The sequence below is a fragment of the Haematobia irritans genome, chromosome 5 (genome assembly GCF_050003625.1).
Source record: "Haematobia irritans isolate KBUSLIRL chromosome 5, ASM5000362v1, whole genome shotgun sequence".
Classification (NCBI taxonomy): Eukaryota; Metazoa; Arthropoda; class Insecta; order Diptera; family Muscidae; genus Haematobia; species Haematobia irritans.
In genome coordinates this window covers 61920396-61945447 of record NC_134401.1, presented here as the reverse complement: position 1 = coordinate 61945447, position 25052 = coordinate 61920396, and the positions used below count along the sequence as shown (strand labels likewise).

Genomic DNA, 25052 nt, shown 5'->3' with positions numbered 1-25052 from the left:
ACGGAATGACAAAGTTAATATACCCCCCATCCTATGGTGGAGGGTATAAAAAACAATATCTCAGATTCAATAACGAAATCCTTAAGCAAAGGTCAAAAGATTTGAAGTAAAATAAATTTTTCTGTGTGTATGCTCTCACAACAACATTACAAAACTGTATAAAAACAACAACAACCAATATAGAAGACAAATAGAAATATCACGATCAAAACAAACGTATACAGTAAAACCAATGGAAAATATGTGGGTAAATTTATCTACAACTAACTATATGTCCATCGCCAGAAACGCTGTTTCGAATACAAAACTTCACTTTTTACTGCTTTTTTGTTCCTATGGTGGAGGGTATAAAAATATATTCTATTTTAAATACACTGGAAGGCGGGGAGGGATACTAATTTCCAAATTTCTGGCAAATGGATGAGAATAGCGCATTACATGCTCTAGAACTAAAATCAACAACTATATCTAAATATAAATTATCTTGCGAAATAACAGCAAATTTTAGTTTTGAGGCAAATCGGTTTAAAACCGTGTCCTGTTAAAAACATTGATACAAATGTTTGTTTGGTGATTATATAAAAAACTGAATTTTCGTTATTATAACAACAATGTAGGTCCTTCTTTTTCCAATTCCAAAAGAATGCACAGAATAATGTTTGCGGGCATTTTTTAGAAAGGAAGTGCAAGGCATTTTAACATGCGTGATAGGAGAAGGCATATGGGAAGGTGTTAAGGATCCCAAAATCATGGGTTAAGAAGGCATGATTTTTGCTGTACTTCGCAATTTTCCCGCTGGGTTTCAGTCGATCGATTGAACTCGTTCGACATACAGAAACAGGCTGTTAGTTATTCAACTAAACCATAAGTTCAATCACAGCTCATTTCATAAATATCAGACTTCAAACATTGCCATCGGCAACTGCTACCACAACCCAAGTAATTCGATTGTGCATGAAAGTCTTTAGCGGAACTTTGTGCGATTGTATATACTTGTTTAATTTGTATAAAAATGTAAAATCGTAAATAGGTTTTCAAATTCTGGGGGGCTAAATTTTTTCTGGGGGGTCTAAGCCCCCTCCCCGGAGGCCTTCCTACGCTTATGCTTACGAGTCAGTGGTAGCGATGAGGATGAAATGGAACTTTGAAATGCTGGCAGGAAATTTTCTGTTGAGTGCTACGTCTGTTTTTTTTGAATTAAATTCTATCTAATTGTTTGAAAAATATTTGAATTTTAGCATTTTTCAAACGTTTGTATTTATTGGGATGCTATTGGTGATATTGAGTACTCATTGAATAGTAACGAGTACTTGTAATCAAATACTTGTTACTTTCACAACACTACAATCGATCGTTCGTGATCGTTATTAATTAGTGATTATTGTTTTTATTTTTTATTATTGAATTGTTTATGCAGAGAGAAATTGAAAGTAATTGTTATTTAGGAATTTGTTATACTGTATGTTCACAGGCACATACCTGAAAGACAATATGAGTAGAGATGAAAATTTATGCTGGTTTCATGGACGAATACCTCGCGAATCGGCTGAAGAAATATGTAAAAAGGGTATGGTAAAAATTATTCACATTTCATTTATTCTTAAATCTGCGAAATATCCATTATTGATTACAGATGGGGTAGATGGAACCTTCCTAGTTCGAGAGAGTAATACTGCTGAAGGAGATTTCGTATTGACATTGTTGAGTCAGGGCGAAGTTTGCCATTATCAAATACGACGACACGGCGAAGATGCTTTCTTCTCGATAGAAGATAAAGTGAAAATTCTACATGGATTGGATACATTGATCGATTATTATCAACAGGCTGCAAACGGTTTGGTAACAAAATTAACAAAGTTTGTGCGAAAGGATCCCCCTCCAAATGATACTAGAAGTCACGGTAATACAAATCTTCTTCATCGCGCAGTTGTCAATAATAATCACATAGTTGTATCGGAGTTACTAAAATGTGGCTATCGAAATGTGGATGCAAAAAATCAGGAAGGCATGACCGCAATGCACCTGGCAGCATTGCACAGTGATGAGGCTATGTTAAATTTACTCCTCAATGCAGGTGTTAATGTCAACTGCATGGATACGGATAATAATATGCCATTACATGTAAGGATTGAGCATTTATTTAGTTTGAAGAATGTATTTTATATATATTTTTATAACATGGTATTATAAGTTAGTGCATATGTTTGTAACACCCAGAAGGAGACGAGATAGACACATGGTGTCTTTGGCAATAATGCTCAGGGTGGGTCCCTGAGTCGATATAACCATGTCCGTCTGTTTGTGAATACATTTTTGTGATCAAAGTCTAGGTCGCGATTTAAGTCCAATCGCCTTCAAATTTGGCACATGTTCCTAATTTGGGTCAGAATAGGACCCTATTATTTTGGTTGAAATCGATTCAGATTTAGATATAGCTCCCATATATATCTTTCGCCCGGTATGCACTTATATGGACCCAGAAGCCAGAGTTTTATCCCGATTAGCTTGAAATTTCGCACAAGGAGTACAATTGGTAGTATAGCCATGTGTGCCAAATTTGATTGAAATCGGTTCAGATTTAGATATAGCTTCCCATTATATTTTTCGCCCGATATGGACTTATATGGCCCCAGAAGCCAGAGTTTAGGCCCAATTTGGTTGAAATTTTGCACTAGGAGTACAATTAGTAATATAATCATGTGTGCCAAATTTTGATTGAAATCGGTTCAGATTTAGATATAGCTCCCATATATATGTTTTTCTGATTTCAACAAAATTTGTCAAAATACCAACATTTTCCTTGTTAAATCGCCACTGCTTAGTCGAAAAGTTGTAAAAATGACTCTAATTTTCCTAAACTTCTAATACATATATATAGAGCGATAAATCATAAATAAACTTTTGCGAAGTTTCCTTAAAATTGCTTCAGATTTAAATGTTTCCCATATTTTTTTACTAAAATTGTGTTCCACCCTAGTGCATTAGCCAACTTAAATTTTTAGTCTATAGATTTTGTAAAAGTCTATCAAATTCTGTCCACATCGAGTGATATTTAAATGTTTGTATTTGGGACAAATATGGTATCGAAAATTTAGATCTACAAAGTGGTGCAGGCTATAATATAGTCGGCCCCGCCCGATTTCAGACTTTCCTTACTTGTTTTATTTATATTTTTGTAGTACGCTTGCCGGCATCAACCTGGTTCCTTCGTAAAACGATTGATATCTGCACAAGCTAATGTTCAGGGTCGCAACATAAGAAATGGCTACGTTCCACTGCATGAAGCTGCAAAGAATGGAAATTTAGAGGCAGTAAAGGAACTACTGTCCGTTAATGTGCCTCTTCTACCACGTACTTCTATGGGGGAATTTCCTATTGACTTGGCGAAAGAAGCTAATCACGTGGAAGTAGTGAAATTTCTTGAAAATTATAAATTAAAGCCCGCAACAACATTCAAATCACAATGGTATCATGGAACATTAAGTCGCGAAGAAGCTGTGGATGTGGTAAAAAGCTTTGCCGAAAAACTAAATCAGGCACTACCAAGTGATCCTAATGCAGTGCCAACTACTGCAAAAAATGCCAATGAACATGCTGATACATCTGGGTGCTTCTTAGTTCGTTTTTCAGAAAGAAAGACATCCGGATCTGGTTATGTTCTAACCCTGCTTTATGATGGTGTTGTGAAAAACTTTATTATTTCTCAGTCGGTAAGTTGTCTATATTTAATTATTAAAGAGCATTTCTAGCGTGAAATAAATTAAGTTTGCTGTGCTTTATGTCTGTTTTTTATAAAATTGTATAACTGTATGCATAATGTTGCCCCTAAACAACCATCCCCAAATGAATTCATACCTACAATCACATTTGCCAACACTGGTAGAATTGTAGATATTTTCCAGAATGGTAGAGTTTTGGTATATTGTGCATACCTAAATTATCTGTCTGCAACATCTACTCTTGGAAACTTACAGCACAAAGAAATTGCGATAACGTAAATTATTCAATTTGTATTCATTTCGAGACTCAATGGTATCATTTTCTCAGTCACTTTTACAATGTTTGGGAGTTTGGGAGATTTTTGACACTTGTATATCACAACGCAATTTATGAAGATGAAGATATCAAAACAGCCTCTCTTCATTTGTTGTTGCCAGGGAATTTGCTACCAAGATGTTGTTGTTTTTGTTTTCTGCTGGTTCAACAACCCACAATTGGCCGACTTCACAATCTCCATTCATAGAAACCCATATTATTGCTTCTGCGGAGACCAAGATCATCCCAGTGCGTCTACACAATTACATGTTATCAAAGCAGTGCCTCTTGGGTTGCGAATCAGTCATCCAAATCATCATCTTGTAGATAGACAACCTCCACCCAGGAGGGTCTATCCACAAGATCTCGCGCTCACCTTCTACAGCGCGAGATCCAGCTTTATAAAAGAGAGCCTCTAGATTAGCAGCGTACCAGACAAGTCTGAACAGGATTCATGACGATACTATAGCTGAATCGGTGAGAAGCCACAAGATTAATCCTGTTCTCGGAGTCCGACCACTGCCCATAGCACCGGAGTAGAGAGACCTCCCACGGCAGACCTGGGTAGTTTTGGCCCAACTATGATCAGGCAAGTGCAGCCGCCTCAATTCCTATTTACCAGTGATTGATAGCAGCGTAGCTGACGTATGTCCCATCTGTAATCAAGGGCCATATGACACTCGTCACCTTTTCGCTTGCTCAGCTAAGCCTACCCATCTCACCACCAGATCACTCTGGACACACCCCATCCTTGTAGCAGGGTTCCTTGATCTGGTTACTAATTGAAATACCTAAGCATAGAACGAAATGGATGAAACTACATTAAAACTGTTACAACAACAACAACAACAATTGCTTCTGCATTAGGTGGTATTAACTCCTACTGTCTCCTTGTCAAACGTGTGATAGGTGTATCCTAGCTGTATCCCACGTTTATCAGTATTTGACATCGCACGAGTCATTACACGACGCTTCATATCTAGATTGAGACAAAAAGCAATAATTAAATCCGCACACCATGAACTCATAATTAATAGATTTTTTTGCAATAGTAATATTACGGCGACCTTTCCATATACGGTTGCGGGTTTCCCTGTAGCCTGACTCCCAATCAGTGGTGTAATATTTCCTTTTACTAAATCAGGGGGCTAATCACGGCATTCGATATCGAATTCATAATCGTATCGAAAAAATTGTCGATACGATTAAAAGTTTGGATCACGGGATTCGATCGAAATTTGATGCAATTTCTTAAGCGTTGCCAACAGCAAAAAACGAAGCAGAACAAAATGAAATGACAAAATTAAGTTAGCGTCACAAAATAGAATGTAGAAAAAACATGTTTTTAGAGGTTTCAAAGTAAAAAGTAAATTGTATTGCATTATATCTTATGGACCCATACATTCCTCCGAATTCCTTCCTAATTGGAGCATGAGATGAATATAAAATAATTCAGCGACAAATAAGGAATAAAAGTGCACATTGTTATTGGTGTAAGTACATGGGTTTGAAATGGTGTGCACTGTTAGAAAGTCACCTTTTGCAGGATCAATGGACGATTTCGGCTGGCGTTCAAATGGGAAATAATTTTTGGTGGCATGTCAATTCTATCACTTTACAATTGTCTGCCGTCTTACAATTTGTTGCGAGTGGAAACCTTCATAATTCACTATTCTTACAAGGTGGTCCAGAAGCGTTATGTTGTCACGGAATGGTACGGTATTTGGTTGATCACAATCTCTTGGATATCGAATATCGATCTAGCATGTGCACTTTATATATGGTTCTTTGCCAAGCTAGGATGCTCGCTCCCGGACTCGACTATGACCAATTTTTGATTAACTTTTATTGGAGTTGCATTAGTCCTAAATATTCAAAATATGTTCATTATATGTAAATTTACTACAAATTAGCAACAATTCGAACTAAAACTAATATATTTACTATTCCTATATGGCGAAAACAATGTAAAAAAACAAGTGAAAAATGTTATACGATTGCAATTTACCAATCGAAAAAATTATCGATCCAAAAAACTCGATATCGACTCCCGTGATCCGAAAAATTTAGATTTCGATCAAAAGTTCTCGATATCGAATGCCGTGATTAGCCCCCAGATTTTATGATAAACTTTGATGCACCAGTATCCAACGTTAAAGTACGCTTGTCGCAATTAATAATAGTTAAATTGATATTTTTCTCTTGAACTATTGCTATGAAGATGGTGGGGCCATCGTCTGTGGATCAAATTTGAAGGTGACTCACTTGACTGTAGGGTCACTATCTTATGGATATTGTTTGATGATGGTGATATGGATCTTAATCTTTTGCGTAGTGCTTTGCATTATCAAACTACAATCACAGTTAAAACATTTGATCCGGGATTTATTTTCCTCTTGCTTCCTTTCTTGCATTACCTGCTTCGTACCCTCTTTCATCGATTCAATGAAGGATTTTGATTCGTCACATCCGGTCTCCACTTTACGTACCTTGTGAATTTGTGACAGTGCTAGTACTCTCGTAGTCTCTTGTGCCAGTGCATATGTTACTGTTTCCGCGAATGTACCCTTTTGTGACGCATATGTTGCGTCACAAATGCCATTGACGAAGGTCTCAATTATAATGCGATCCACAAGAGGATGACTCTCTCCTGAATATGTCAAAAGCACCAACAGCGCATTTTATTTCTGAACTCTTCCTCTTAACCCTAGCTTAGGCACCAATGTTTTTCTCATTATCAGCCACTATTTACATATGTAAATATTTCTTTTCCTTTGTTATTTTTAACTTCGTAACCGCTTTTTTATGTTTATTTTGCATTCTGATATGCACTACAGAAAAAATATTGTTGTTTTTTGAACATGATCTGTTCGACATTATTGAAATCGGTTCAGAGTTAGATATAGCCATATACAGTTGTGCTCAAAATAATAGTAGTGCTGTGCTGAATTTTTTTTTCTGCTTCTTCTATTCCTTCCACTAAAGGTTTATTTTATCTTTGTTTTTTACTATATCATTGTTTGGAGTGTGCATAATAAAAAAATACCGTTGGTTTAACTTCTGAAGCTATTGTTGTTGTAAAAAAATCGACATAAGAAGAATCCCTTTGCAAGCTCCAAAACAAATAAAAGGGTTATAAGCTAGCTTACAAACAATTAAAAGACGAAAATAATTTAGCTGTCCATAGTCCAAGAAAAGTCACTCTCCTTTCAAAAAAAAAACATGTATCGAAAAGAATAAAGTATGCCCAAGAGGATTTCCATTGGTCAGTACAGAAATGGAGGAACATTCCCCAGTACAGAAATGGAGGAACATTGGATGGATGAGTCAAAAATGGTGCTTTATGATTGAAGAGGATCCCGTCTATATGTTCGGCAACCTAAAAACACTGAGTACAGTACCAATTTTACGACATTGACATTGACAGACACCAAAGTTTTGATCCGATATACGTGAAATTTTGCACAGGGAGTATAATAAATATTCTTACTATGGATGCCAAATTTGGTTGAAATCGGTTCAGATTTAGATATATATCTTTCGCCCATATATATCTTTCGCCCGATTTATACAGATATGACCATAGAGGCTTAAGTTTTACTCCGATTTACGTGAAATTTTGCACAGGGTATAGACTTAACATTCTTACTATGCATGCCAAATTTGGTTTAAATCGGTTCAGATTTAGAAAAAGTTCCCATGTATATATTCAGTCCGATTTATACAGATATGACCACAGGGGCCAAATTTTACTCCGATTTAACAGGTTGGCTGATAAGTCCCCGGTCTAACATAGATAAACACATTTTTTGTCAAAATTCGTTTTTATTATTCAACATAGTTCCCTTCAAGAGCGATACAACGATTATAACGATTCAAATTTTTTGATACCATTGTGGTAGTACTCCTACGGTTTTGCCTCAGTTTCGGCGATCACCTCTCCATTGCAGCCAAATATTTTCCCTGCGAGCATCCTTTTGAGGTCTGAGAACAAGAACAAGGGGTCCAGATCTGGAGAATACGGTGGGTGGGTAAGCAATTCGAAGCCTAATTCATGAATTTTTGCCATCGTTCTCAATGACTTGTGGCACGGTGCGTTGTCTTGGTGGAACAACACTTTTCTTCTTCATATGGGGCCGTTTTGCCGCGATTTCGACCATCGAACGCTCCAATAACGCCATATAATAGTCACTGTTGATGGTTCTTCCCTTCTCAAGATAATCGATAAAAATTATTCGATGCGCATCCCAAAAAACAGAGGCCATTACTTTGCCAGCGGACTTTTGAGTCTTTCCACGCTTCGGAGACGGTTCACCGGTCGCTGTCCACTCAGCCGACTGTCGATTGGACTCAGGAGTGTAGTGATGGAGCCATGTTTCATCCATTGTCACATATCGACGGAAAAACCGCTCAGAATCATCAACACGTTGTTGTTTTTGGTCAAATGTGATCTCGCGCGGCATCCATTTTGCACAGAGCTTCCGCATATCCAAATATTGATGAATGATATGACCAACACATTCCTTTGACATCTTTAAGGCCTCTGCTATCTCGATCGACTTCATTTTACGGTCATTCAAAATCATTTTGTGGATTTTTTTGATGTTTTCGTCCGTAACCACCTCGTCCACTGCGTTCACCGTCCTCCGTGCTCATTTCACCACGCTTGAATTTTGCATACCAATCAATTATTGTTGATTTCCCTAGGGCAGAGTCCGGAAACTCCACCGTATTTTTTCCTTTCAGAAAACAGTATCAAAACACGAAATTCCTTTTTTCATTTTTTTCACAATAACAAAAGTTGCTTCACAAAAGACGTTATATCTCACAAACTAATTGACTTACAGACGTCATTTGAAGGTTGGTACTATATAAAAATAATATGCATTTAATACTAGCGACGCCATCTATGTGTCAGACCGGGGACTTATCAGCCAACCAGTTACGTGGGAATGTCTTGGGGAATATCATATAGAAAACGACGGTAAACTATCTGAATTAGACAGGTAGCAATTTTTGTAAGTAAAGACGGATTTAAATTGGATAAAAATCCTCAATGGAAGCGAAAACAGCACAAAAAACGAATTGAGCATTGTAGACACATTATCGGTGAACCTATACAATCGTTCGCTATTTCTTTTATGCCTGATGAAGGTGACAGAGGATATTCAAAAGTAAAAACCGCTTGCTATATGTGCTACCATGATGAGAAAAAAGGAAGCGTCCTACAAGGCATATATGTGGGAAATGTAAAAAACCAGTCAGTGTGGAGCACAGCTGGGTCCAAACCAAATGATACAGTTGCCCAAAATATATACATTTTGAGTTTTTAGTTCCTCTTTGTTTATTGTATTGTTTCATATGAAATAATTCAAAACAAATCAACTAAAAGTATCTTAAACCAAAAATATTTACATTTGTAAATAGAGGCAGATTTTGAAGAAAAATAAAAAATGTTTTGAAAAACTGCTATATTGTAAAAAATATTTTTAAATATGTACATATTATAAATATTGTTGAAATGGCAAGTTTTCAAAAATGAAATATTTACATTTGTATATAGTGCCAAAGCTAGGGTTAATTCCATTCAGAAGATGTCTTGCTTATGCCCTCCGCCGTACTTATGTTGAAGTGTTGGTATTACTACACTCTAATTACTTCTAGAAGCAGAATGCTTTGTATCATCGGCATTGCCCTTTTATGCCAATAGGAGTTTAATTACTTTGTCATCGCCATTCCATATATTTATACATGCGAGCATTTCGAATTGGAATTTGAATACATCGAATGAAGTTGAGCCACCGAAAACAGGAGGTTTGGTTTTTGGGCCTTCGATAACGAGCACTGAACAATCTAACTGTCCACGTGGTGGTAAAATTTACCCCGCACACTTGTTTACATGTATTATAAATAAGACGTGTAAAATAAAGTTCATGTTAATTATTGAAATTACATATAATATTTCGCATATTGTTTTATTTTCATTAAATACAATGTGTTCTAATTAACATATGTAATGATAAAAAAAAACTATTTTTTAACAGAAAAAATGTTTATGTAAAAGAGGGGGTCAAATTTACCCCACGTTCCAAATTACGCAAAAAATTTCAAAGGTTAATTTCCAGGTCTGCCATTTTTTTCGCGAAGTGTAGAAACTTCTCATCATGAACCATAAGTTTCTCATCCAAGAATTTTCTTATCCAAATCGCGATTTTCGTTTTCTATGGTGCACACATTTCTCAATGCTTTCAGAAATTTCTTGAAGTTTCTCATTGAGAATCCTAGAATTTTTATCCATTTTTCTTAAATTTACCACCTTTCTGGATTTTTTGTCAAAATTTTCTTTCGACATTTTTCTAGAATTCTCTCGCATTTTTAGAGAAATTTCTTCCATCATTTTTCTAGAAATCTCTTGTTTGTAGAGAATTTTTTTCCATCATTTTACTCAAAAGATTGATCATTGATGTATAAATCTATAGCACTCGCAGCCAGAGATATATTACCATTTCTTAAATTCTTGCTGTTTTAACCAATCTGAAACAAAAAAAAAAACTAAAATTACACGTTAACAATATGAAACAAACGAGTTATACAAAATTGAACTAAAAGAACTTCCTGTGTTGTTAAAATAAAGAACATCTTTGGGAGGACATTTCTGCAAGTGCTTTTAAAGTTTTTCCTTTAGAATAACTTCCAAATTTTTTTCCTAGGGAATTCATCCTTGTAGTCAAACTCATGCGTCTCGATATCTACATTGCGCCGTTCGAACTCTTCCAGTAGTCGCTTTTGCAATTCAGTTTTGTTTCCTGTAGTGTGTAGCCCCATCTTGCTCAATTCCTTCTTCAAGTCTTCCATTCGAAGCTCATTAAACTTCATTGTAGATTTCTTTTTCGTTATATCACTTCCGACACAAATTGTTACGTTTTTACATTGAGGTGGTTTTAATTAAAACACTGTTCTTTTCAATAACGATAATCTACAATTTATTTACTCAACTTAAAAGTCTCACTAAATCACTTTAATTAATTCACACAATTGACGTTGTTAATTCACGAATAGGCTTGACTGAATTCACGACTGACTTGACAGCACTGTGTTAATGCTCCTTATATACCCCAAATATGACGAATTGAAATCAGAGGTGGTCTGTATCAAAATTTTTTAGGTTTGCGACTGTCGCAAAGTTGTAAACGTCGTAAACGCCACATTCTCGTTGTAAATGTAGACAAAGCAACAAACGTTGCAAACTTAAAATTCGAGGGCGGTTCGGAAACTTCTTAGCCTATCAATGTAAGAGAATAGTTAGTTTTTCAAAAATATTTTTATTTTTCAATATAATCTCCTGGAACTTCAATACACTTAGTCCAACGCTTTTCTAGCAATTCTATCCCTTGATTAAAATAGTTTTCCTCATAGATTTCATAAAGAATGCTATGAAAAACATGTACACCATCTTGGAAAATACACATGTTACAAAAAATAATTTACAAACAACACTACTCACGTACATAGAACATTTTCAACGGAAAATCCTAAAAAATCTAATAAAACACCAGCACAACTTACTCAAGACATACACAGAAGATGAAACTAACATACAAAAGTGGTTAAATCAACGGCTTACTAAGGAAGAAAGCACTGAACTTTGGACAGCAGAAGGGGAAAAGCTTAAGAAGATAAAGGAAAAATTTAAGGAAGTACACAGGATAAAATTCGAAAATCTCAGAAAAAACAATTGGCTGGACATACGTATAAATGACAAATGATTCATAAATAAGACGAAAACGGAATTCCCAGATGACATAAAGTGGCTTCTATCAATGGGACCGAAATTCGGTCTTCCAACACAAAAATCAGATTTTCCGATTTTCAAATAAATAGAAAATCTAATACAAACTAATAATGACAAAGAAGAACAGGAGACAGCCAGAACAAAATTCGCAACAGCAGTAGACAACCATATAAACAAAATGAGCCAAAATGGAAGAGATAGATTCATTACGAACACAGTGGAACGAAGAAAAAAATTTTAAAGAAAAACAAAAACATTTTAATTTTGAATGCGGACAAGGGAAATACAACAGTAGCTATGGAAAAAGAAGACTACAAAAATAGAATGCGACAAATTGTTGGCGACATTATGTCTTATCAAAGGATAAACAAAGATCCGACACAATCCCTACAGAAGAAGAACAATGAACTTGTAGAAGAATTATTTAGGAATAAGGTATTATCGGAATTTGAAATGAGAAATGAGATCTACATACAATTTAAAGATAAGATAAAAAACTTGACCATAGAAAATGACGAAAAGCTGATCTCCTTTGACGTAGTATCACTCTTTCCCAATGTGCCAGTAGATCTCGCTATAAAAACCATAGTAGATAGATGGGACGAAATAAGTTTACATACGAACATGACAAAGAATTTATTTGTCAAAGCACTAAAATTTTGTATAATGGATAATAAAGGGTGATTTGTTAAGAGCTTGGTAACTTTTTTTTTAAAAAAAACGCATAAAATTTGCAAAATCTCATCGGTTCTTTATTTGAAACGTTAGATTGGTCCATGACATTTACTTTTTGAAGATAATTTCATTTAAATGTTGACCGCGGCTGCGTCTTAGGTGGTCCATTCGGAAAGTCCAATTTTGGGCAACTTTTTCGAGCATTTCGGCCGGAATAGCCCGAATTTCTTCGGAAATGTTGTCTTCCAAAGCTGGAATAGTTGCTGGCTTATTTCTGTAGACTTTAGACTTGACGTAGCCCCACAAAAAATAGTCTAAAGGCGTCAAATCGCATGATCTTGGTGGCCAACTTACCGGTCCATTTCTTGAGATGAATTGTTCTCCGAAGTTTTCCCTCAAAATGGCCATAGAATCGCGAGCTGTGTGGCATGTAGCGCCATCTTGTTGAAACCACATGTCAACCAAGTTCAGTTCTTCCATTTTTGGCAACAAAAAGTTTGTTAGCATCGAACGATAGCGATCGCCATTCACCGTAAAGTTGCGTCCAACAGCATCTTTGAAAAAATACGGTCCAATGATTCCACCAGCGTACAAACCACACCAAACAGTGCATTTTTCGGGATGCATGAGCAGTTCTTGAACGGCTTCTGGTTGCTCTTCACTCCAAATGCGGCAATTTTGCTTATTTACGTAGCCATTCAACCAGAAATGAGCCTCATCGCTGAACAAAATTTGTCGATAAAAAAGCGGATTTTCTGCCACTGATTTTGGTAATAAAATTCAATGATTTGCAAGCGTTGCTCGTTAGTAAGTCTATTCATGATGAAATGTCAAAGCATACTGAGCATCTTTCTCTTTGACACCATGTCTGAAATCCCACGTGATCTGTCGAATACTAATGCATGAAAATCCTAACCTCAAAAGAATCACCCTTTAGATACTTCCAATATGACAGCAAAATATACAAACAGAAAAGAGGGTTACCTATGGGATCACCAGCTTCCCCCATCGTGGCAGACATACTGATGGAAAAACTACTGCACAAAATTTTAAGGAAACTTACACAAAAACCGAAAATAATAACGAAATATGTAGACGACTTATTTGCTATCATTAAGGAAACGGAAATTGAAAGAATCCTGACAACACTCAACAACTTTCACAGCAGCATCCGATTTACCTTGGAACTGGAAGAAATCGTGTTGCAGGGTGGCGTAAGGGCAACAAGGCACAATGACAAAAGGCATAACAACATCGTGGATGGGCAATGGGGGTTACCGTAGATGGGTGGTAATCACACCACGGGGCATCGGCAGACGCATGAATGATCCAATAGACGTACGATGAATGGAATATTGTTATGATATATGAGGTCTAATTCCTCAAATTCCTTTTTTGTTAATTATCGTAATAAAAATTTTCCCGTGCTGAATTTGCGGCTGTATGCTAGAGTGCTAGGGCGGATATAGAGGGGCAGTGGACTTGGCAACATTGTTGCATGGACATAGGAATGCGTTTAGACACTCACCTTCATTGAAATGAAGGTAACGTTGACACAGGCTCAGTAGTAAGGTAGTGACATATCAACCCAATATGCACAATCATTGGAGAAATGCTTATTTTTCAATACGTTTTAATCATTTTGTTCAAAGAATCAAATTAAAATTCGATTTGAGAATCGCGTTCTCAACACGGACAAAAATGGAAATAGACATTGCCCTCAACAGTGGAATTCAACATGTTAGCGACAGTTTCTCAACATATTACCCACAACCTTACCTATAAACAAAAATGATACAGATATGGGTGTATTAAACACGATTTCAAACATTATTAAAGGGGGAATTTAATGTTACGGATCATCGCACGACATATATACGGGTGTTCGAACAAATAGAGATAGGACGAGATCTCACCTCAGAGGCGGACGTAGAAGAGTTCGGTGCGTATAAGTGGAGTGATATCAGGAACAAGTTTGACAAAATGGGGATCCATACGGACACAACATTATCGCACAATTAGTCGACAGCCATTATTATGATCTGGTGTGATAGAGTTGATATGGCTATGTTCCATTCATGGTAGAAGGAATCAACTCTGTGTTGGAATGTAAATAATGACAGAATTTGGAAATGGGAAATACCCCAAAGAGGAATTGATGAAGAAAATGGGTGCGTTGGAATGTTGGCATTTGGCGGGGAAACCCGGAATATATAAACAAGGCCATTAGGGAGACATTAGCGACTCAAACACGGGATACAAACGTCAGAAACCTTTTGTTGTGAAAAAGAAGAAAACGAAATTTTGATCCAATAGTTGTGTTGTGTATTGCATTATTTATTGTTCTAATACATAATATTGTGAGTATCACATGTATGTGATAGAGGTATGTGGTAATTGTGTGAATACAATTGTGTGTGTGGTATCAAGGGGGCCCAAGGAAATATGGAATTGACAAAAAAAAAAAAAAATGGAGTGCTTTGGGTCACGGTTGGGTGCGCAAGTGTGAGGTCAAAACACCAAGACCTCTGGATCAATGTTTTCCCATTTGAGTTCATCGTAAGTCGCGTTGTTTTCATTTGTGTACGTGCAAACTCTTTCAATGTTAGTGCTCCGGGTTTGATATAGTCGGGTTGAGCCACACACTCACTGAGATCGCCGTAGTCAGCCGGACGGCCATGTCAAACGCCGCTATAGACGCACATAACAGAGATAGCGCCCAAACTAAAAGTAAGCAAAACAGCCTAATTTTGCAATTTATAAAGTGGTTAACGAAATTGCCTCTTAAACTGTGATATTAGGATAAGGAAAACTGTGCAATAATACCGATGCATATAGCTATAGACCACTAGATTAAACAAAAAATAGAATTAAGAAAATAGTCGACATCCTTACATTTCTGTGATATATTAATGCAGCAAAAATTTTTTATAGTTAGAATTTTGATAGTGCAATAGTGGGTAAGGAGAAAATTTTCTCATTTTTACATGTGGGTAGTGCAATAGCTCGTTAATTCTGATTAACAACAATGAATAACGATTGTATTGTGGTAATCCATGATTTGCTAATATTAATTTTTTCAACATAGTAACGAAAAAAGAAAAAATGGACAATTATCGCTTCATTTAGGGAATTGTGCAATAACCGTTTTGTGTACATAACGCGAAAGTCAGAGTATTGTAATTCCGTGTGCCTTGAACTTGTCTACGTTCTAAAATGTGGACAAAATGTCATGGACGATGAAGTAAAATTAGTTTTTTTTTGTGTTACAACCGTGTTTGTTTTGTTAAAATTGTCTTGGAAAACATTGATGCATCTCCTTAGATAACGCTTTATATAAATAAAGAAGTAGTACCACACAAGCATTCACACAATTATTTCTGAAAAGACCAAAGCCCCCTCGACTTTAATGTGATTGTTACGAAAAGGAAGATATAAGAGAATTCTGTGTGTTGTGAAGTAGAGTAGATTGTATGTGGTGTTTAGATTAATATATTTAGATTATACATATTTATTTATATATTTATTACATTGAACTATATTTAAACGGATTTAATGAAATTGTTGTGTAAATTCCATTCATATTTGCTTTGATAATCGATTAAGCGACTAAGAATTATTATTCGGACACAGTAGGGAAATGAGCTATTTTACTCGTTCAAGGATGAAGAAGAATAAAAGATACAGGAATGAATCATTTGACTTAAACAGATCCGCGTATAACCCGAGAAAGAAGAATCACGTAAGTTTTAACCTAACCTAACCTTGATGAGGGGTAATCAGCAGGGTGCTGCCGCCCCAAGTAATGGACAACCTCAATAACCTAATATCGCCCCAATTCGGGGCACTTATCAGAACCAGGAGGCTGGGACGACGTTTCCACCAGGTGTTAGAGATATGGTTCAAGATGAGGCCGCATCCGTTCAGCGATCTCTGGAGAATAAGGTCAGGGATATGGTCAGGAATGAAATGAGTGATGTTAGGAAGATGATTGATTAATTGGCAAAGGGTATGAGTGAGCTTTCGGAGGCTGTTCGTAAACAGGCACATGTTGCTCAAACACAAAATACGCCGTCTGCTAACTCGAACAACCAGGTGAGCTGTGGGGGTCAAATGAATACATTACCGGCTTCAACTAGTGGTGGCACATACTCAAACGTTCAAACGCCGAGATCATCACCGATGCCCTCAATGCTATCGTGAACATTCCTAATGGTAACAATGAGCCTCTTAGAATCAGAGTGGACAAATTAGGACTGAATTTCAGTGGAGATCCAAGAGATCTCCGTGTTAATGATTTCATTTACAGACTGGAGATAATGCAGGCACAATACAACATTCCCTGGTCTGAGGTATTGAGGGATTTTTCATTCTTAGTTTCTGGCCAGGTGAGTGAATGGTATTGGCTGCATAGACGGAACTGACTGGGAGGGACTAAAACATGCTTTGCTGGACCAATATCAGTCGCCACAATAGAAGTTCGACATACTACTTGAAAGGAAACAACGACATAATGAGAGAGTAAACGGGTATTTTCACGAAATGGGGATATTGCACTCGCGGTTAATGCAAACAATATGATTAAGATTTTAAAGGGAAACCTCAGAGAAGACCTAAGGCGTCACGTTTATCAAATCGTCCGTGGAACAGTTGCGTATTGAATGTATTGAAGCTGAGCGTAATTTTCCCCGACGTGAAAATAGACCCATGCCTATACCATCACGATCGACAAGACAAGTTAATGAAATTTATGACCATGAATATGACTGCCCTAGTGAGGAATCTACAGTAGATATGGTAGAAAATATGTCAGCACTTCGCGGTCCAACTCAAAAGAAGATCACTTGTTGGAATTGTCGCGAAGCTGGACACATGTTTATGGATTGTTCTGCAGATTTCAGGAGACTATTTTGCTACCGATGCGGAAAGTCTGATACTGTAACCCCTTAATGTCCGGTGTGTCAGGGAAACCCGAGGAGGGGCGTGGAGAAGACAGGGGAGCTACGTCCGTCCGAAGTCCCTGTGACACAAAACAACTAGAAGATAATGTACTCAAAATTTTAGTTAATAATAACGTTAGAATGAATAGAGATAGAGTAAGAAAAAAAATTGAATTATAGTTTTTGTAAAAAACATTTTCCATGAAATTATAATTTTAGGAAAATTTCAATAGAATTATAATTTCCTTAAGAGGAAAAAGGAAAGAAAGAATTTCCATGAAAATATGATTTTAGAAAATTTCCATAGTATTACAGTTTTTGTAAAACTTTTCCACGAAAATATGGTTTTGAGAAAAATTTCCACAGATGTTTAATTTTCGAGAAAATTTTCCAGGAAAGAATGATTTTGAGAAATTTTTTTTATGAGAATATGATTTTGGGAAAATGTTCCATAGACCTACGAATTTTTTTCAGGCTATTTTCCAAAGAAATATATTGTTTGTAAAAAAAATTGGATTATAGTTTTTGTAAAAAAAATTTTCCATGAAAATAGAATTTTAGGAATTTCCATTGAATTATAGTTTTCGGTAGGGAAATTTTCCATGAAAATATGATTTTTCTAGAAAAATGTCCAAAGAATTATAATGGTTATAAAAGTTTTCCATAAATATTTTTTTTTTTTTAATTTCCATACAATTATAATTTTTGTAGAAATATTCCATGGAAATATGATTTTTAGGAAATTTCCATGTAATTATAATTTTTGTAGAAAAATTTTCCATGAAAATATGATTTTGAGAACATTTGCGATGGATGTATGATTTCGAGAAAATTTTCCAGGAAGGAATGATGTTGAGAAAATTTTCCGTAAGAAGTACAATTTTAGTAAACATCTTCCATGGGAGCATTATTTTGAGAAAGTTTTCCAGAGATATATGATTTAAAAAAAAAATCCATGAGGATATGAATTTGGGAAATTTTCCATGTGAGTGAAAATGTGAGAGAATTTTCCATGGAAAATGACCCATGGAAGAATGAATTTTTAGGAAATGTCCCATGGAAATATGAATTTTGAAGGAATTTATATAATTTTTGGAGAATATTTTTTATAAAGATATGATCGTGGGAAAATTTTCCACGGGAATAAAATTTTTTGATAGTTTTGTAATATGGATGGGACGTTGTGATGGGATCATGTCCAATTGCGACCACTTTGTGCGCAGATCCAACTAGACAATGGGTTGGATATTGACAATTTAATCAATTTCACTTGCCGATTATAGATACTCGGGAGGAACACTAATACATGATTACGAGTACGATAGATTATGATGTTAAATGCACATAGGAATTATTTAGAGGGTCACGCTAGGGGTGCGCCTCTATGCATGGTGATACATATTATAATTCGACACTTGAGAATGGGTACGCATATTCATATTCTGGTGGGAACACAGGACAGTGCATATATTTTGTACAATTGGCATATCTATGACAATTGACAAGGCAGCGTCTCTTTTTATGCGAGCTATTGACCCACGCGGCTCCCTATAATTTCAATGATATATGATTACATTTGAAAATACAGTCATCCCTCTCTTGTTATACGGTTATGAACTTTCCAAGTCTCCATGACTAATTACGTAAAACTGTGCCAATAGTATTCGTAATACAGGTTTTAATTATACTCATTGTTTTGCATAGATGTTTTATGAATATAGGGCTTACATTGGTTGGCCTGTCGCAAACTGTGATTTTTGCGACACGTATTTACCACGGTATAATACGTATGTCGCAAAACTCGTTAACCTAATGTGTTATAAACATTTTTAATTTAATTTAGTTTGGCTCCCCGATAAAAGGATGGAAAAAATTATAAAAATATGCCTTCCATTGTATTTATTGAAAACGCAACAAGTTCTACATCTCTCATTCAACTACAAACTATTCTGGGTTTGCGTGGTCCATAATGTTCATCTAAACTTTTGTTGCATCAGCGAATGACTAGCTAGAGTTTTGACAATGTTTAATTAGTATGGAAATTAGCTCTGATAAGTCAAAAAGTGAATTTATAAAACTCTCTCTAAACAGCACTTCACTTATGGAACACTTAAGTAGTGGTTTTCTGCTCTGTCAGTTTTTGTAGAAATTTGTTGTTACCGCGCCATCGACATAGTACTTTTGGCTTGAAGTCTCCCATTGAAATAAGTCTATTCTCTATTTTACTTTTTATAAATCCGTTAATAATTTTATAAACATTCCTGAGAATTTGAAACTTCTTCGAACATATCATCATCTTGAATATCATAGAATGCCCAGACGCGACTGAAGTATTTTGAGTTTTTGACTCTTGTTACTTCCTCTACTTTTGCGACGCGTATGTGACATTTACAATTTTGTGACAGTTGCAAACCTAAAAAAGTTTGAAACAGACCATCTCTGCTTACATTGTACTTTATACATTTTGCTTTAAAAAAAACCAACTTCCAATAAAATTCCACATTGAATTAATTACATTGGAAACATATCCCCATATTCAGTTCATTTGTTTCTTTTCACTTGCAGTCAAAATTTTTATTTATTGACGATGGACCATTCTTGCCGACATTAGAACATTTAGTGGAACATTTCATGCGTTTCTCCGATGGGTTGCCAGTGAACTTAAAGTTTCCCGTAATACCTAAACCAAAACCTCCATTACCCTTATTTTCCACAATGCCACGAACACCAAGAAAATCAACAGACACCCATCCATTGGGCCAACCTGAATTTTCGCCGCAATTGATATTAAAAAGCCCGTCTGTAGACGTACCAACACAATCGTCTACGTTATCTACAGTAAATAATCTCAATAACAATAAGAAAAAAGCAAAAGACGAAAAGTCGGTTTTCAGTACACTACGGTTAAGGAGTCCCAAGAAGCCAAACATATTGGAAAGTATGAGTACCTTGCGCAAAAATAAGATGAAAGTAAAATCGATTTCATGTCACGACAAACCACAACATTTCACCAACGATGAAGAACTCAAACATGCTGCAACATTACTAAAGAATCTTTCATTCTCAACAGATTTTTCGTCATTACATACCGTAGGTGAAAGCAATAGCAATCAACACGAGCTCTATAACGTGCCAACCAATAACTCGGCAATCAGCAGTGATGAACGCCAAGTTTTTTTGAACACAAAATTTAAGCTTGAAAACAAAACGGAGGAGGAAGTAGAATATTTTACAAAAAGTGATATCATTATTGAAAGAGAGCGGAATACACAAATTGAAAGGTAAATTCACAATATTTAAAACATACCCATAATTTTGTTTTGTTATCTATCAATCAATGGCTCTCAAAATCCATTCTTTGATTTTAAATTAGGTGTTGTTTTCATAAAAGCACCTACATTAATTTCGTTTCTTTACTTGCAATTTTTTAAAATGTTATACATTTAGAGCTCGACCGAAGCATCGGCTTCGGCATTCGGCCAAAAATCGACAATCGGCCTTCGGCGCCAAGAGGCCGAAAAAATCCTTTTTTATCATTATAATATCAAACTACAGCATTCAATTTCTTTCTTTCTTTATTTATTTGCTTTCCCATGCACAAGACCACTTGAGTCTCATATTTCAGCATGAGAAGTTTAAAATCATAATGTACAATTAAATAAATATAATATAATTACAATATTAGGTTTCATGAAAAAAATTTTTTTTTTTTAAATTTAAAAAATTAATCAAAATAGATCTATAAGCAAATAACCTTAATATTTTATATTGAAAAACTGATTACAGACTGAAAAAAAAACACTATTAGAATTTAAGTTTGACAATTGTAAAAAGAGGAGAAAAATAACAACAATTAAAATAAGATTTATAAAATTTATAATTACAGATAATGGATAAAGAATATTAAAATTGAAAATATGAAAAAGAGAAACAAAAACAAAAAATTGAACGAAAATTTTATAACAAATAAAAGAAAGTTATAAATAAAAGTACATATTGCATAAAAATAAGGGTACATATTGCATGAAAACGAAAACAAATTTTAAGAATTAAAACTAGCTAGCAAACAGTTTAGAGTAAAATAAAACAAATGATAAAGAATCTTGTTTAATTATTACTCAAAAACGAGATAACATTTTTCTTAAAGGCATCTGCATTACTTATACATTGGATATTATAAGTAAGTGAGTTCCACAGACGGATGGAGTTAATAAAAAATTGCCACTCAGAGACCAAACAGCTATGACGAAGCAAAATTAATCTTTTTCCTCTATTAAATCTTGAAAAACGCAGGCGTTGAAATAAATGCACCGGGTGACCACTATAAATAATCCTATGCAAGAAAATAAGGACTCTTAACTTAAGTAGATTGTGAAATGTCATGTCATACAAGCATACTGAGAAAGCCGAAACACTGTCATATCTTCGTATACCATATACGTAGCGGGTAATGCTATTGAACGTCCTATTCATTCTCTGCATACTTAGGGCATCGCACTTAGCAAAAAGTTCACATCCGTAAAGCATAATGGACATCAAGAATGGCTTGGCTAAGATAACCCTTATTCTTAACGGAGTACAACGTTGTGACTGCCATAATGTCCGAAGTATTGAATATACACGGCCACACATAGCGGTAATATGGTCAGACCACGTCAGAGTGCTGTTGAACATCACCCCAAGATTTCTGGCACGCTCCACTATCCCAATCGTCTGATTATCTATCCTTATGTCAACATTAACTCTAGACCTCACTGTTCGCCCTTTAATCACCAAACACTTAGATTTCATTGGGTTAATAGTAAGACCATTGGCCTGTGCCCACATTGATATCCTTCCAAGATCCTCATTCAATAGAGCCTCACAACTACCAATTGATGACGGTTCGCAACCTATATATAACTGAAAATCATCAGCATACATTCGCATTCGACAATGTCTCACCTGCGTTGGTAGATCATTAGAGTATAGGGAGAAGAGCAAGGGTCCTAATATTGAACCTTGCGGAACACCTCTGTTTACCAACCGCACCTGTGATTGCCTGTCCCCAATCCTGACATATTGATACCTATCCGAGAGGTATGATGAAATTAATCTTGCCGACGTGTTTGAAAACCCAAAGAAATTGCGTAATTTAGCACAAAGTAAATCGTGGTCTACGGTGTCAAATGCTTTAGAATGATCTAAAAGCACTAGCAACACATATTTCCTTTCATCCATAAAGCGCCTGATATCCTCCGACACGTCAACAAGGGCTGTAATACAACTATTCTTCCGTCGAAATCCAGACTGTGAGTCCGTTAACAAGGCATTCGTACGCAAGTACTCATCCATTTGATCCCTCAACACACGCTCAAGTGCCTTTGATAGAAATGGCAGAATCGCTACGGGTCTGTAATCTCCGCCTGTCTTCGGTACAGGAACTATCCGTGCTACCTTCCACCTACTTGGATAATAACTATTGGTTATTATCCTATTAAATATGAAGGTAATAAAGGGGAGGAGTTCACGCAATATTATCCTGATAAACCTAGGGTCTACACCATCAGCACCTATAGAGTTCGATCTTATGGACATGATACTTTCCAGAACATGCATCTCCTCCACTCCAATGAACTCAAAACGATCATCAAAAGCAACGGTTGTCATATCATAGAAGGAGGAATCAGCGTCCCGCATGGGAATGTCCAAAAACTTCGCGTTAATATCGTCAACATCAATTGATTCATCATCCACATAACTATCCTTTCTACCGACATCAAGCTCGCGTACCAAACCCCATATTCGCCTTGATCCAACAGCATCACCAAATTTGGACATATAGTACTCAGACTTAGCCTTCTTTATCTCATCCTGAGCCTTCCTCCTAGCATCACAGTACTCACCGCGTAGTTCAGGAGTCCTATATCTCTTCCACCTCCTGTAGGCAACATCCCTCACTCTTAAGGCATTTGCAACCTGATGCGTAAACCAAGGACGATTTTTTGGGCATATAGTCTTACTCCTCAATGGCACCGCTATATCGTAAAGCTTAACTATATTTTCCTCAAGAAAAGTCAGTTGGTCATCGATAGACGCAATACCATAAATCAAACCCCAGTCAATGCACTCGAACTCAACATTCAGAAGATCGTAATTAATATTCTTAAAATCACGAAACTTGACAGAATGTTTCCTGACATCCAGGCGATAGTCATATGTCAAGAAAATAAGGTCATGACGTGAAAAGCAAGGTACTGAAAGTTGATCATACAAAAGTATATTCGATAAATCATTAACTAAGAAAAGGTCCAGTAAAGTCGCGTTAGTGGAAGTATAATGTGTGGGTGTAGTATTATTAACAGAAAAGAGTCCTAGTGATAGCATAGCATCGACAAATCTGAATTCAATGAGGGCATTACTATTAAAATCACCAGCAATAACTATATTCTCATAGCGAACAGTAAGTGAGTCAAGTGTAGTCATAAAGTCCTCTAAGGGTACAATATTGTTTGGCCTATACACACATCCAACCAGTAAATTGGAGGAACCATTCGTCACCTCAAGAAATATATACTCGACATCATCCATCTCCATAGAATTACTAATAAATCTACATTTTATCCCATGCCTGGCATAAATGGCAACACCTCCCCCACGTCTCCCTCTGTCGGCTCTAAAAACCCGATATCCCTTAAGTGATACCAAAAGGTCGCTATGATCTGAATTCAGCCATGTCTCAGAAATACAAACAAAGTCCACGTCCGAGGTTTCAAACATTATACGAAATTCATCCATTTTGTTCCTCAAGCTTTGGGCATTCAGATGGCAAATTTTTATACCTCTATGCTGTTTACATAGAATCTTTATCATATTGGCTGTGCCTTCTGTGGAACTTAAACCTATGTGCATTAATGCATTAATGCATTTGTTGAAAAAATATTCTAATATTGAACTAAAACACACCAAATTTTTTAAATTACAAATTTGAGGAAAATAATCGGCTTCGGCCAATTATTGCTTTTTTGCCGAGCTTCGGCTTCGGCCAAACAAACCCGCTTCGGTCGAGCTCTATTATACATATACTATTTGAAGCTACCATTTTCATTCAGCGTACCTATACACACAAAACATTATCACCGATATTTTTTCAATTAAACACATAATTGAATTTGGAAACGGATTCAATTAATATGTTAATTGATTCAATTAATTATTTAATCAAATCCGAATAAAACCCAATTTAAAAAATGATTGATATTTGTTACGTTTCCAATTAAAATATTAATTGATTCAATCAATTTGTTAATCAATTCGGAAATAATTCTCAATTACAAACGTGATTGAAAAATTTTCCGTTTCCAATTGCACATGTGATTGATCCAATCACCTTTGTGATTGAAAATTAATAATTTTGAGCGATAGAAAGAGTGAAAAGAGAACAAGAAAAATGGTATTTATTCAACAATGTATGATGGAGAGATCAGTCTATGGACGTAACTCGTAACGTACGGTTGGTTTTTTGTTTTTCGTGTAAATTGATTGAATTAAAAAAAATTTACGCTAAATGCGTTCGAAATACGTGCATAAATATTTTGACCGCAACAACAAATCATGAAATAAAGTGTGCA

At 35.8% G+C, this 25052-nt stretch overlaps 1 protein-coding gene and 1 long non-coding RNA gene across 2 annotated transcripts; both read left to right on the top strand.

The window, feature by feature from the left end:
* Positions 1–1347: 1347 nt before the first annotated feature.
* Positions 1348–20723, top strand: Shark (SH2 ankyrin repeat kinase; the record flags this gene model as incomplete). The annotated part of the gene is given in 4 exon segments (XM_075310897.1): positions 1348–1567; positions 1634–2121; positions 3180–3710; positions 20008–20723. Coding segments are annotated over 4 exon segments (1841 nt in total), but the record flags the coding sequence as incomplete, so codon positions are not given.
* On the top strand, positions 5183–5970 carry LOC142239118 (uncharacterized). Its single transcript, XR_012722919.1, has 2 exons — positions 5183–5528; positions 5582–5970. It is a non-coding gene; the product is annotated as an uncharacterized LOC142239118 (long non-coding RNA).
* Positions 20724–25052: the final 4329 nt, after the last annotated feature.